The 15548-nt window shown below is 37.3% G+C and overlaps 1 protein-coding gene across 1 annotated transcript in view; it reads left to right on the top strand.

Annotated features, from left to right (window-relative positions):
• Positions 1 to 789: 789 nt before the first annotated feature.
• srrm4 (serine/arginine repetitive matrix 4) overlaps positions 790 to 15548 on the top strand; it is a 68965-nt gene continuing 54206 nt past the window's right edge. The window contains exon 1 of the mRNA XM_073841379.1: positions 790 to 1416. Coding sequence (XP_073697480.1) covers positions 1286 to 1416 — 131 coding nt within the window. The 5' untranslated portion in view covers positions 790 to 1285. The remainder of the gene's footprint in view (positions 1417 to 15548) is intronic.

The following is a 15548-nucleotide window of genomic DNA, read 5'->3' as shown; positions in this document are numbered from 1 at the left end:
ATGTTCTCATTTTTGGCCGTGCCTCCAGTTTACTTGTCTTGTTAATGTTCCCATTTTAGGCCGTGCCTCCAGTTGACTTGTCATTAGCCATTTACGTTAAGGTCAAACCAGGAATGTGCAGCTTAGTTAAGGTGGAGGCCCCCCTCCTATAGCTTGTGTCTAAGGTCGAACCAGGGATGTGCAGCTTAAGCATATTAGGTGTATCTGCACATTCACAGAGGCAATGCATGATTTTAATAGTGAAATAACTTGATGTATAAATGGGCATCGTCACATTGATTATACTTGATTTTAATCAATAAAAATCTTCCTCAAGTGATGTCAAAGTGAAACAATGAGTTGCATATGAGGAGTGTACATAGATACAAAAGCACTAAATGAGGAGTCTTGTTGCTTTTGTTTGTATTACCATCACCTGTGCACTCTGCAGGTGCAGGTGGGTTTCAGTGACAGGTGGTTGTTGGAAAAGGGAGGGGGATGGTTTACTGTGGGGCCTCGAGGGCTGATGGGGGAAATGCTTTGCCGCGGAAGTATTGTGCCTGACACATGCTCCGTCTGCTGCCTCTGCGCCGACCCCTGCCTCTTTTGTTATGCTGATTAAGGCAACAGGCAGTCTTTTGTTCAAGTCAAAGAACGCGAGAGAGAAAAAGAAAGAGCACGAAGGGATGGTCACGCTCCCTGTGACCTATAGCCCCCCAGTCTCCTCTTCTTTAACGTCACAAGGTGCGCGCAACAAAAACGAGCCACCATCAGCTGAGTTCTTCACATCGCGACGCGCGGGAGCGAGCGAGCCACCATCTGCTGAGGTTATCACACTCGTCCAACTCTTCCGTTCACATACACACACAAATACGCTCGCGGTGGACTTATAGACGCTCGTTTATGTCATTTCTAACTGCTAGGACTAATGGATATTGTGATATGTGAGAAGAGGACTCTTTAACTGATTTGAAGCCGAGAAGCGCGAAAAGGGACGCCGAGCCAATACATAGAAGCTGGTTGCTCTAACGGTCGCCGTTGTTATGAAAATCATAGGGAAAACGTGAAAACGGACTCTCAAAAAACTTGAAGCTTTTAAATGGACTCTTTCACGTAAGAAAAACACAAAAACTAAGAAAAGGAGCTCCGTTCCCTCAAACAATCCGTTGGTTTCAGAACTTGGACAGCTCCCTCGTTCATCCGCCTACACAGAGTAACAAACCGACCGTGAGAGGATTCATCGAAACTATCGCACCAAACCGACTCAGTTCTTCTCGGTATTGACTCCCTAAAACATCGCGACGCCATGGACGGTGTACTTCAGGGGGAGAAGCAGCTTTTTGAGAAGTTCTGGAAGGGCACGTTCAAAGCCGTGGCGATGCCGAGACCGGAGAGCATCATAGTCGCCAGCATCACTGCACGGAGAGCCGTGACAAAGTGAGTTCTTTAGCTTCAGGCTTCTTATGCCCTTACTTACTTTATATCTTGAGAATTAAAATAATTTTGTTTCAGAATGCCATTTTAATGGCTTGAAAAATCTTGACGTTCGAAGTATCAGACTTTGTTCTTTTTGAAGTCCCATAGACGTTTCTTTAATTGCTGCTCTCTTTGTATTTGTTTCATTGTCTACAGTGTGTTTTGGATTGGGAGCTCAGTAAACTCTTCTCATTTGTTTTCCCTCACTGTTCATGCAACTTTTTGTCCCATTTTCATATCCCACAAACACAAATACTGCCTGTGCTCTACATTCATCATTGGCTGTCCTTCACTGGAGGCCAGTCAGTTTCACTTGTGCACACATAAGTGCACAGCAGAGCGAGAGGCTACACAGAGTCCTAATGAATCAAGTCAGAGTAGAGCCCTTCATCATGCCCTTAGGTTAGGACATGAAGATGATCTCAGCGCCTTCTCCTTCACCCATGAATTAGGAGGCATGGCAGCGTGTCGAATAGAGAGAAAAGGCGAAATAGCAATAGAGAAACTGGGGCTTTGCTTCCTTTTCCTTTATTTCCTGTTAATCAGGATCAAGCCTTACTCCTCACTCATTATGCCGGTAAGGATTGCGTAAGTGATTTGTGATTCACTCTTGTTCCCTATGTGCATGTATCTTTTCGTGTACTGGTTAACTCATCCCGCAGTCTCGGGGAGACTGGAGTTTTACAGTGCTTTGTACACTTTATGCCTTATCAAGGCACTGGTTGAACGTGATTAAAAAAGCTGCATATTACAATTCATTTTAAATTTGAACATTTGTGACCCTGGACAACAAAACCAGTTGGAAGTAGCATAGGTATATTTGTAGCAATAGTCAAAACTATCAGTTTTTAAAATGCCAAGAATCATTAGGATATTAATTAAAGATCATGTACCATGAAGATATTTTGTAAATTTCCTGCCGTAAATATATAAAAACTTAATTTTTGATTAGTAATATGCATTGCTAAGAGTATTTAAATTTTTTTTGCACTCTCAGATTTTTAAGATTTTAAGATTTTTATCTCTGCTAAATATTGTCCTAACAAACCATACATCAATGGAAAGCTTATTAATGAAATGATATAGCTTTAAAATGATATACATTTCAATAAAAAAAGACCCTTATGACTGGTTTTGTTGTCCAGGGTCACATTTAGTAGTGCAGTAGGACAAAGATTAGATTGGAGTCTGTTAGCGCATAAATGCTCGATCACTACACTCTAAAAATGCTGGGTTAAAACTAACCAAGCGCTGGGTGAAATACGGACAAACCTAGCAACTGGGTTGTTTAACTCAGCCTTCTGGGTAGTTTTATTTAACTAAACTGTTGCTTAAAAGTTACTATATTTTCAGTTTAAAACAAACCCTAATTAGGTTGTAAATTAACATACATTAATATGTTCAATAAATGGTCATTTACTAATAAGTTGAATAAATAATAATTAAATAATACACATTTTTTTAATTGCTTATTAATAAATGGTTACCTTTTGATTAGTGCTGATGCCTCTAGTCATTATGTGTCTGATTTACAACCTATTTTAGGTTTAAGCCAGCCATATAGTTTTAAACAAAACAAATAAAACTACCCAGAAGGATGGGTTAAACATTCTATCAACTTAATCGCTGAACATAACAGAACAACCAAATCACTGTGTTTGTTCATATTTACCCAGCGCTGCATTGTTTTTATTCCAGGATCTTTAACCCATTGTAGTCGAAATCTATCACAACCTGCTGCTTTCAAGTTCTCAGTGTTCTGTAAAAACAGAAAATGTTTCATTGTTTAAGGACGTTTTTGTTCCTTGAACTGAAGTAGAAGTAGTCATTAAAAGTGGCTTAAATAATATTACTGACCTTAAGAATAAAACTTATTGTTTAATATGTAGGTTACTTGATTAAACATTTATTAAACGTTCACACAATTTAAATTATGTAATCATTTACTCACCCTCATGTTGATCCAAACACACACAAATCTTTTTTGCAAAATGTTTTGTGAAATCCATAATAAAAGTAAAATGGTTCAGTCTGTGTAAATGATGACAGGATTTAAATTTTTGGATGAACAATCCCTTTAGACTGTACAAAAAAAGTCAAAATATTTAGAACTCTCAGAGGGAATCTTAAGATTAAGAATTCACATTGTTAATTTTGCCTCTCCTCTCTGTCATTAGTCACTTCCTCTCTATCTGTTTATCTCACTGTGATCATTTACATATTCATAAGGCTACTCACCCTTCAGGGCACACCTGACGTTGATGTTGATATGTACAAGGTTGGTAACGACAGCAACATTTACAACCCAACCAATGTCGCTGATTTAACCAGTGCCTTCTGCAAAATCAGCATTCAGGTTCGCCTTGGTTGTTTTTACCACAGGCAGCTCAGACAAGACATAGACATTCTAAGACGTTAAAATGGCTGAGAAATAAAAGGATTTCTTTCAATTTGCAGTAATAAATCACCGCGCATAAGGCCCATTAGCTTGTAGTATCAGCTGCATGACTGGAGAAACATCATTATTGGTTATGTCAGCTGAAAAATGCTGGCCACCTATGCGTACATTTAGCCCACTTTCCCCCCGCTTTACACATTTTTTCTCGACTTAATCGACCGTATTTCATTTTCTTATTCCTCCTCCTCCTTTTCCCGTGGTGTCACTGAGCTTTAAAGAGGCCCACAGCGCAGGGCAATTACAAAGGGTGTTGCTGATCCTCCTCTGTAGACCTAGTGTTTGCCGGCAGGGCTAGAGAGATGAGTTCACTCTCGTGCAGCCAGAGGGTCCTGCCCCCAGCCACTGTAGCCCCACAAGCTGTTCTTCTCAGTGGCAAACCTCATTAAAAATGCAGAGGGTTTTAGTTGGACTGAGTAGACGTGTGTTTGTGTGGGTTAGGAAGCAGATGGCCCATGGGAGAAAGGGTAAGGGGGAAAACCCCATCCCCTAGCAGATGCTAGTTTAACGAGAAGAAGAATAAAGAGATTAGGGTAACCAACCTGGTAATGGAACTGCACCCAAATGCAAAAGAAGAGAAATTGCTATACTATAGGAAATAGAAATCCAGAATATACAGTTGCAATCTAAATTATTCAACCCCCCAGAAACTTATAAAAACTGCTTACTGGCATATTAAAATAGGATTTTTTTTAATAACACAGCTATGTCATAATTATCCAACCCCTATTCAACATTGCAGTTTTAAAGACACTTATTTTTATGGTGGGGAACAAAATTGAAACACAATTAAGTCTCTAAAGAAACTCTCTAAAAAAAAAAAAAAACATAATTAGCTTAGGATGTTACACATACATGCATTTAGCCCATGCATGTGCTGAAGCTGAGTAGCAAATATGGCAAAATCAACTAAGCTCTCACAAAATTTTATTATATTAAAAAGTGTAAGACATTAAAAATTTCAAGGAATGGGCCAAGATTGCAGTAGAGAGGTGACAGAAGCTTCTAAGCGCTTACAGGCAGCTTTTATTTATTGTTTTAAAGAATAAAAGATGATAATTTTGAACATTAACGTTTAGAGCCAATTCAATTTTTTTCATTTTTCATCAGCTTACGTTCTCAGAATTACTTTAAATATGGATGAATAAACTTTCTCCAGTAGTTTACTGATGCCTTTGTTGAACTGTTTTCACAAAATGTTGTTCTCTGCAGCAAAATGTATTGCAGGTCAAGGGGGTTGAATAGTTTTGATTGCAACTGTATATATGTTTTATTGTGCACTGAATGACAGAGATACATGAGTTTGGCTTTAAATATATTTGTTTAACTTTAGTGTTTGTAATAAATGTTGTTTATAATAAATGCACCTATAAATAGTTTTTATGCTTACATTTTGCAATCCTGTTCTGTTCCGAATGCCATTTAAGTTTGTGGGATTTGCTTTGCAGTGTGGGGAACTAAAATACAGTGTTTAAATAAATGTTTAATTCAATTTTCTGGTATTTCAATTTTTTTTCTCTTAATGATGTTTTATTAACAAAGTTCGGGAGGAGCACGTCAGATACTTAGCCTAATTAACACAGCTGGAACTCACTCAAGTCAATCTACGTCATGCATAAATACAGCTGACTTACCTCTACCCATTTGACGGATTATCAGCATCCCTCCACCACCCCATCTCCTCACTCCGAGTTCCTTCTACACATATACATGGGGGGGGGGGGGGTACTCTAGGTTCGGGCCATTCCCGAGCTCGGAGCCCTTCCCTGGACAGCACGCCAAACACGCTTTACATACTCCAGCTAATTATATGTAAGTGTGAACTCGTGAAACAATGCAATTTTGACCCTGGAAAATGTGGTACTGCTTGCTTAGAACGTAGTGAAAACAAGCCTGTCATCTTTAAACCTCAAATTGCTTTTCGAATCGACCTGCTATCATTCAAGCTTATTTTATTGGCCTTTTTAACAATAATCTTCTGGGAAGTTTTATTTTTCTTGAAGACAAAAGGTTTGAGCATGTTTGCTTTGAGAAGCAATTGAGTTTATTGAGTTGCTTGTTTCTAAGATTGATCGTTGCTCTGCTATCGATTTGACTGGATGACACTAAATGAAATTAAGACTGCGGTTACCCTTTTGTTCATTGTCGTAACCCAATCAGCATGTGTAAGATTTTCGACAACCTTTTTCTAGTGCAATGTCATAGCTGATAGAAGAGAGAAAAATTCTGATAGATTAAACTGTTATTGAACTACAAAAACTGTGTTTTTAGGTAAATTCTATGTGGCTTGGTTCAAGCCATTATTTTTTGTTCTTAATTAGGTAGTCGCCACATACCCAGGCTACTGCTGAATAGAAGGACAACGATTTCAGTGATCTTCATCTGTGAGGTCTAGTACACCCAGCCTTTCTTTTGATTTTGCTCTGAAAGCAGAAGGAAGCGGCATTGTTCAAAGGTTGTGTGTGTCAGGGCCTAATGTAGAAGCCAGTCAGAACTCTCAGTTCTGTTTAGTTCCAATTCACTTGATTTAAATCAGCTGAAGCGGTGGTCGCAAATAGAGTTGTTACATTCCAAAGAATCTAATTCCGACGTTTATTATGTTTTTTGGAAGGCCATTTGACTCTCTTGCGCACTTTATTTTGTTCTTCTGGGTGGGTGGGGCCTCTGAAGGGACTGTAACCCCTAGAGCTGAGCTCTGGCTCAGAGACAGCTGCAGAGCTGTAGAAATGCTGATATGGTTGCCAGGCCTGCAGGGTTCAGCTATAATTCCTTTTAAATGTAGCCACTGCTACATTCCAGCACATCATCTAAGAGGTAGGAAAGACACATTTTTATTTAGCCGGAAGTGAGTCCAACATTCAGTCAGTAACGAGATGAAAGGCACAGCTGTGAAACACCAGGGAGATGTTGAAATGCAGTCTGTGGTCTTTATATTGGAAGACTTATGTTGGCGATCTGATGCTATGAGAATGACTGAACAATAGCTGTGCTGAGAAAATACAAACAAAGTCTGAATTGTCATTATATAATGCATTTAACACCATTCATGTAAAAGTATGAACTTTGTGCGCATATAAAGATGTTTGCAAAACCCCTTTAGAAATGTATTAAATCTCTCTGGGATTTTTCAAGGCTGTTACACACAATGCTAAATCTACATTAAATTACATTTCTCTAGAAGAATAGTTACACTACTTTTATGCTTCACCCTCATCTTATCTTTAGCCTGTGAAGCCCACAAACCTTAACTATGTTCAGAGGCACGGTAGAACCTCTGTGAATCACTGAAATGCTGTTGAGATTAAGGAAAATGAGAATGAGGCATAACCTGGGGTTACGCTGGGGTAATATTACCAGGATGAATAATCCATAAAGTGTTGGCACAAGACTGCATACATTTAGAGAAGTAATACTGATTCCATTAAATATTAACAGCCATATTTAATGAGTATAAATCCACTTATGCACTTTTTTCCATGCCTTGATAATTTACTGACTAAAACCAATATATATTTCAGCCGACTAAAGTTTTAACAGTTTCACAGTGAAAGGAGAATTTCAGCTTTAATGTATGCAAAACTGTCTAGACTCATAATGGAGAATAAAATTTATAGGTTAGATCATGTGCAGCGCAGACATTTTTCTTCTCCCCAGAAAAGTGTGCTTTTGTTACTAAGTATTGTGAAAAAGTTTAAAGTCTGTTCTGTTTATATTTTGCTGTAGCATTTAGAATGTGTGGGCTTGTTTGCTAGCTTGAATTTTTGCGAGGTTACATTTGCTATTATTTTATTACTTTTCTTGCAATATTTATTGTGCACAGGATTTACGGCACTGTGTATATGAATAAGCCAGTTATATTTTCCTTTATCACAATGTCTATATGCAAATAGAATCAAAACAGCTGTTAGGAAGCAATGCAGGGAACATAGTGCAGGCAAATGAATGTTTTTAAGCATCTTGTCAGTGCGCATCTTGTTTACTCAAGGACACAGTTGAACCAGTTTTTCTACTGGCTGTGTGTGCGCAAAGTGTAGGCAGCAGTAAGCTGATTATTTGTTGATTATTTTTTCCAGGCCTATTGTCTTCTTTTAGCAGAAAGCCAAACTAACATTAATGTCAGAGTGTAACAAGGTAGGTAAAAAAAACAAACAAACAGAGAAGCCAAAAAGCATTCAGCATCAAAATGACCAATGTTGTAACATTTGAAAAACGTAGCAAACTATAAACTGTACAGATATTATAAATCTATACTGCTTTCACCACACTAAATATGCAGTCAACAATTTCTATTCTTCATGTGGATCTCAAAAGATTTTCTACAGTCATTCTAGACCTAAATTTTGTTTGGCTGTGCAGCATTCCAAGAGTATACATATACAATCTAACAGCGCTGGGAAATTTCACTCTTTGTATTACTCCACATTCAAGGCAGGCTGCATGTGTCTCATTTCGAAGCCTGTTCCTTCCAGAGAGAACATTTGCTGGCCACATATGTCATCTAATTTGAAAAACAACCATTATAATGCTGACTCTAATTCCTTGTGTGGCGTAAATTACTGCAATTTCGTTCTTACTTGGGAATGTAATGGTTACTTTTCAGAAATAAGACAGCCTAGATGATGTAATTCAATCTTCGCAAGGAGCAGCCTTCGGAATAAGACATAGTCTCTGTCATTGTGTTCAGTAGATTGTTATTTGAAATGTTTCTGTTATGTCTGTTTATCTTAGAAGAAGTAGTAAAAGTAGTATGCTATTCTAAGAAACCTGTATGAATTGATTTGTTGGAAAATACTTCTATAGATGCAGCAATATTTCTTATACACACATACAATAAGTAACTGGAGTTTAAATTTTCTTTTTTATGTTAGTTAGTCCAGCCTGGTCTCATTGTTTATAGATAGGCATTAGTAAGTTCTGTTTAGAAGCACAAAACGTACAGTTTTGTACGTTTGTATCAATGCATATTTATCATTTTCTCGATAAGTGATTTTGATTTTTAGACTTATACGGCTGTGCATTAGTTATTTTTATTCAACCAGCAAGTTTTTTTTTTTTTTTTTTTTTTTTTTTTACTGGAAATGACACAAGCTTCTCCCAAAAGACAATGTACAAGAGGCATTATTGTGGAAAAAAATATTTTATTTACATTTGAACAAAAAGTGGCATGTCCAATATTATTTATACCCTTTGCAAACTGTCACAGTCTATGGGAAAATCCAAAGTTCTATACCATTCCAAATAGTCCAAGCTGTTCTAAAGGATCATAATTACCCTGATTCATTGGGAACAGCTGTTTTAATCTACTCAACAGGTGAAAAACAGAAGCTCTCTGCTGTTGGTTTGTGGACAGTCATGGCTAAGACAAAGGAGCTCATCTCAAGGCAGACAGTCCAACGGACACTGCACACCACCACTACTCCAGATAAGGCACACAAAAGCCTGCTTGGCCTTTGCAAATGCTCATCTGGACAAAGAAGAAGACTTCTGGTCTTCTGTTTTATGGTCAGATGAAACAAAAATTGAATTGTTTGTAGCCTTCATTTAGTGTAAAAAAGGAGAAGCCTTCAACCCCAAGAACACCATCCCCACTGTCAAACATGGAGGTGGGAAACTAATGTTTTGGGGGTGTTTTCCAGCCGGTGGACCAGGGAACCTAATCACAGTAAATGGCACCATGAAAAAGGAGCAATACATTAAAATTCTCAACAACAACATCAGGCAGTCTGCAGAGAAACTTGGCCTTTGGCACCAGTGGACATTTCAGCACGACAACGACCCAAAACACACAGCAAAAGTGGTGAAGAAATGGTTAGCAGACAAAAACATTAACGTTTTGCAGTGGCCCAGCCAGAGTCCTGACTTAAATCCAATTGAGAATCTCCAACCTGAAAGAGTTGGAGCTCATCGCTAAAGATGAATGGCAAAAATACCAGTGGAGACATGCAAAAAGCTGGTCAGCAATTATAGGAAGTGTTTGATTGCTGTAATAGCCAATAAAGGCTTTTCTATTGATTATTTAGAAGGGTATAAATAATTTTGGACATGACACTTTTTGTTTGTAAATAAAAGATAGTAATAATTTTTCCACAATGATGCCTCTTGTACATCGTCTTATTATCTTCTGGGAGACGTACGTGTCATTTCTAATAAAAACAAAACTTGCTGGTTGAATAAAAGTAACTTTAAGTCAGAATTTGCCAGGGGTATGAATAATTTCAGGCTTGACTGTACATTAGATACATACATAAATTTTTTTAGTGCTACACTGCACTGTTAAAAAAAAAGCATTGAAAAAAAATTGGCACATAGCAGTACCTGTTGATGTTTGTGACATTCAAAAAGTGGTATTAAGGCTAAATCTACATGACTTTAAGAAATCTGTTGATATACCACAGCTAATTGATATGCCATATGTCCAGCTTACATGCCTCATGTAATTGTACCTGCACTGGTGACGCTGAACATCACTTGCTCAATACATGCAATGATTGGAGACTCAATCAAGCAGGTAGTGTCAAACAGAACACGAGACGAGTAGGCAAGCACATCTTACTACAAGCTGTGACTCACGTATCGCAGAGGTTACTGTCTATCAGCTTGTCGACTCCTGATGCTCACGTGCTTTAGTGCTATTTTCCTCACCACTGGACCCCTGGAGTGATCAAAGGCCATTATTAAAATGCAAACTTATCAAAGTCAAACCTTCATCACTTAAATTAAATCATTTCAAGCTTGGCTGGCTCTCCTCTTCTCTGCCTCCCCTTCATTTTTCATTTCCATCCCTTGCCCATCCTCATTTCAGGAAGACGATCTGCCACTCACACAAAATTGCTTCCATTTGCATAACTGATGCTTCATTTGGGCTGGGACTGTTTCCGTGGCCATGTCACCGCACAATAGCGAGGCACTGACAGCAATAACGAGCGAATGGAACTCTCCCACCTCTCAATTTAAGGATCAATCTTGCAGTCAAGGACAAGTGTTCCTTAAGTTGACATTTCCTTTCCTATACCCTCTGGCTGAGCAGATGTTCAGGCTTCAACTGTCTGATAGTAAGTCACCGAATGATTTATTCAACATTTAGGATAGCCTTTTAAGACACCAGTCTGAATATTCTATCACCGTCCATATGTTCTCTTTATTGTTGTTGGCTCTTCATTTTACTGTTTGTGTTTTTGTCAAGGCAGAACAGTAAAGTTTAATGATGTAGAATTATAATCATGTTTTCAGTATTGCTGCATATTGCATGGGAGCTTCACAGTGATTTAGGAAAATCTTCCCTCTGATCATTAAAATTTAAAAAGTGAACAATAGCTAAAGTCTACACATTTTAAAGGGAAGAACTCACATATGACATCGACCATCTGAGCCAGGCAGCCGCAAAGAGGACGCAGTCTGGGAGGTGCTTCGTAAATTGCGACGGTCTCTTAGAATGAGCAATATTGCCACTGACATTTCAGTAGCCGACAGATTCAGCTGAGCAGTTATTACAAAAACCAAAGCTGACAGGTTTGCTGTCGTTCCCTAGATGCTGTAGCGCATTGTGAAGTGCATTAGAGAGATTTTCTCCCGCAGCAAGGATTTTTTTTAAGTGTTCTCCTCTAACTCATTAACCACTCTCTGCTAACCTCACTGTGCACTCCACAAACCCAGGGAAAAATTATATGAAGAAGTTCTTTTAATTTCCACAAACAACTTAATTCTTCCCCAAGTGAAGATTAAGCTATTAAAAGATTGTATCTTCACAGCCTTTGAAGAAAGTTTTTCAGAGGCTATCTTCAGTACTGTTTTCAAAAAGTACTACTTTCACATATCTATTTCAATTTGTTTGCTATTCATGTGCAGAACATGAAAGGCATGGAGATAGGTGAGCAATTAAGTGGTTATTTCAAGTTTTAAATGAAAAGGGCTTTGTAGAATTTAGAAAAATACCTTACTGCGTTTTATTCTCCAGCTAAGATTTTGTAAAAGAACAGTGGATCAGGCCTATTATACAGAACTGAAGTCTTTGATCAAGGCATAGTGATGTGCTCATGTTCCCATCCCCATTATAATAAGACTTTCAGAGTGAATCAGATGCTATTTAATTATTTAAATGCCCTCAATATACTGTATTGCTCTTTTTGCCTCCTTCAGTCAGCAGAAATGCCTTTCTGATGGTAGTTTACAATGTAATATGGGAAACATACTTTATCGGTGTTCTCTGCATCGTCTGTGAATTTATTCTTAAGAGACCTGTTCTCTTGATCCACAGTGTGCTAAAAGTTCTTTTGCTTTGATATAAAATTTTCTCTTTGTGTCAAAATCTGTAGGGAAAATGTATGACTAATCATAGTTATTATTCTTTCATCCTCTCTCCCTTTCTACTTTAAAGTATCAGGGTCATGAGAAAAAAGGTATAAGAGCTGACATGAGTGGGAGAAGGACGGCACAAATTTGACTGACACCTCTGAATGACTAAGTATAAAGAAGCTGTCAAGAACAGGGCAAAGTAATGTCACAAACTTGGAGTTGAGCGTTGTCTTTTAAGACCAACATTCTTTTTTTTCTACTTTAAACTGGTGCTCCTTCCATTTTTTATTATGGTATAGTAAATTAAACATAGAATGCATTTCTTTTTCTAGAGCATAATTGTAATTGTTTCAGAATTTCTTTCCTGACGTGATAATGACGTTCTCTCCTCTTCTGATAATGAATTCTGCTGTGATTATCACATGAATGTAGCCATAAGGATTTAAATACCTTGTTAAATCTGCCTACGCTTGGACAAAAAACAACATAAAATATGTTAATTTAGGCAATTACTCATTAGCTTCTTAGAATTTGCAATTAAATCCTAATATTAATGCTGTCATTTTTCTCATTAGCTTCCACTTAATGTAATTAAAGCATACTGAAGCATGTGTTGCAATATTTGGTCATTTCCTTGAGCTGCCTGCAAATTGAATGGACAGAGTTTAATTAAGCTCATGCAAGTTTATGATATTTACTTCATTGGATTGCCTCACTAGGGGTTTAAGCTTACAAACCGGGTAATAATGGCAACAAAATGAATCAATTAGACATTGGTAGATCAACAGTATTATTGCACAATTGAATTGAAAATAAACTCTTTTTGGTGGCAATTATAGAATGTGTTATTAGTAGGTATGTAATGGTATTTTCAATATCATTGTGGTCACATGATGATATGAAACGATAGGTCTTTTGGGCAAAAAGTGTAGTTTTTAAAATAGATCTAAACTTCTTATTATAACATAAACTGTCTTTAAAGTTGTGTTTTGGGCCATTATGCTTTGGCACAGTATTTGTCAAACGAACTAAAACCGAAGCACAATATGGCTTAATCGCTTCATCAAGTCTGTTTACAAGTCTGCTATGCGTTTCAAAGCAAAGCGCACACTTCGTTCAGGCGATCAGCTCGTGATCTGGTGTTTTCCGTACCTCAGAACGGCTCAGTTCACAGTGAATGCAGTGAACTTGTTTATTTCACGTGCTGGAAGTTCACTGGATTTGTAGTAAGAGTCCCTGTTTTCACTGAAGCTGGAGTTTTCTATCAAAATAAAAGCTTAAGTATAGTATGAATTGCTGACAGATAGCGGTTTAAATGGGTAACGTTACTACAGTTCGAATTCGAATATCTTTCAAGTGTAAAAATTATGAAAGAAGTATTGTAATTTCCCTACTGTAGTGTAAAGCCAAAAATAATATTCCTATGAGTTATTAATTTTAATTTATTTTACAGTGCAATTGTTTTCAGAAATATATGGCTATTACTGTCATAGGAATAACTATAATATAAAATAGTTGTTATTGTTATTATATATTTTTTTTGTTATTTATTATTTTTGTTATTTGTTTTTATTATTTGTTTGGCTGCCTAAAATACCAGTGTGAATGTAATTTAAACTGAGACAGCATACCAAAAATAAAAAGAGGGTTGAGTCCCCTTTAAAGTTCAGGTACAAGTCAAGACTTTTTTTTTGACTTAAGTTAAGAACATGATTTGGAGCTCTTAATTTTGAACTGCATTAGATAAAATAATTTAACTTTAAAATATCGCAATAAATATCGTATTGTGGACTTTATATCAAGATATTATCATATTGTGAGATTTTGCTATTGTTACATCCCTAGTTATTAGTGAGTACATAATGAAATTCTGAGTTTTGAAATAATATATATAATTATATAATATTGTACTTACAAGGCAACGTATGCACTCTCTGAAGTCTTTTGTCTGTGTAGCGTATTATAAATAACCTCTTTGTTTAGGATATGAGCCATCGAGCATACAGAATGTCACTGTGTTTTGTAAATTGTAGGTCCTTGAGGGCACTTCATGTGACACATTATGGATAACAGAATAATCCACTTGCCCTTGAAAGGGAGCATTCTTGAGGAGACTCAGCGAACTGAACGAACCTCCCTTGCATAAAATGGAAATAGCCTCTTTGTGATGGGGCACTAAATAATATAGAAGGTTAGTGGAAATGATGGCAGCATTTTTATTGGGCATCCACATAATGGCCTTCCTACACCTGCTTGTTAGGAGGGAGTTCACAGTCTTTTTAATGAGGACTCACAGATTACGAACATTTACAAGGGTCAGTTCTCACCAAGCGAATGATTTTCCGCCTTTTCCTTTTTTTAAACTCCCTGTTAAAATTTAGAAGTATGCATGTGATTCTCGTAATGGAGCATTTGTATTCAATTATAATTAAATCAATAAGTACAAATTGAAATCAGCCGACTAAAGGACTTGGTTTGGTGGCCTGTCTCCATGTGTATGCTTTCTATGCATGTCCCAGCAGCCTCCCATCCTTTCAAGCGGAACGGTGTCAGCAGGCAGCCATTACACGGGCCACTGTCAGTAGCATCCAACTCCAAAATAGCTCCTCTTGCAGTGTTTGCCCGGTTGGTTTCAGTGTCTGGCAGAGCAGAGAGGGGCTGGATACTGTAACTCACAAAGTAGACAGATGAGTCCTGCTCAGAGTGGGGCCCTCTCTCCATCTGCCCATGTAACAGAGCACAGGTGGGGAGGACATATCTGATCCTTTGTGCATTGAATTAATGAGCAGGTCCAAGGAGTGCATGTGTATGAGAGTGTAAGTTTGGAGCAGTGCTGTTTTAGTATTGTAGTGTTTGGTAATATTTTGAGTTAATATAAATGTTATAATTTCATTTTATAATTTAGTCATTTAATTTGCTATTTTAGTACTGAAATGAGCAAATAGTTTAAGTATTTTAAAATTTTAAGTTTAAATTTTAGTGAAAAAATTTAAAATTCTGCCTTTAATTATTCACCGTTCCAAACCTGTAAGACTTTAGTTCATCTTCAGAACACAAATTAAGATATTTTTGATGAAATCCGAGAGCTTTCTGACCCTGCATAGACAGCAACACAACTGACACGTTCAAAGCTCAGAAAGGTATTAAAGACCTAAAATATAGTCATGACATCAGTGGTTCAACCGTAATTTTATGAAGCTACAAGAATACTTTTTGTGCGCAAAGTAAAAAAAATAACATCTTTATTTAACAATTTTTTCTCTTCCGCATCAGTCTTCGACTTCGACTTTTAATGATGCCCTTACTACTTTTGTGGGCCTTGAACATGGTAGTTTCGTTGCTGTCT

Source organism: Garra rufa, chromosome 5 (genome assembly GCF_049309525.1).
Source record: "Garra rufa chromosome 5, GarRuf1.0, whole genome shotgun sequence".
In the NCBI taxonomy this organism is placed as follows: Eukaryota; Metazoa; Chordata; class Actinopteri; order Cypriniformes; family Cyprinidae; genus Garra; species Garra rufa.
The sequence above is the reverse complement of the archived record's forward strand: the minus strand, read 5'-3'. Positions and strand labels throughout refer to the sequence as shown.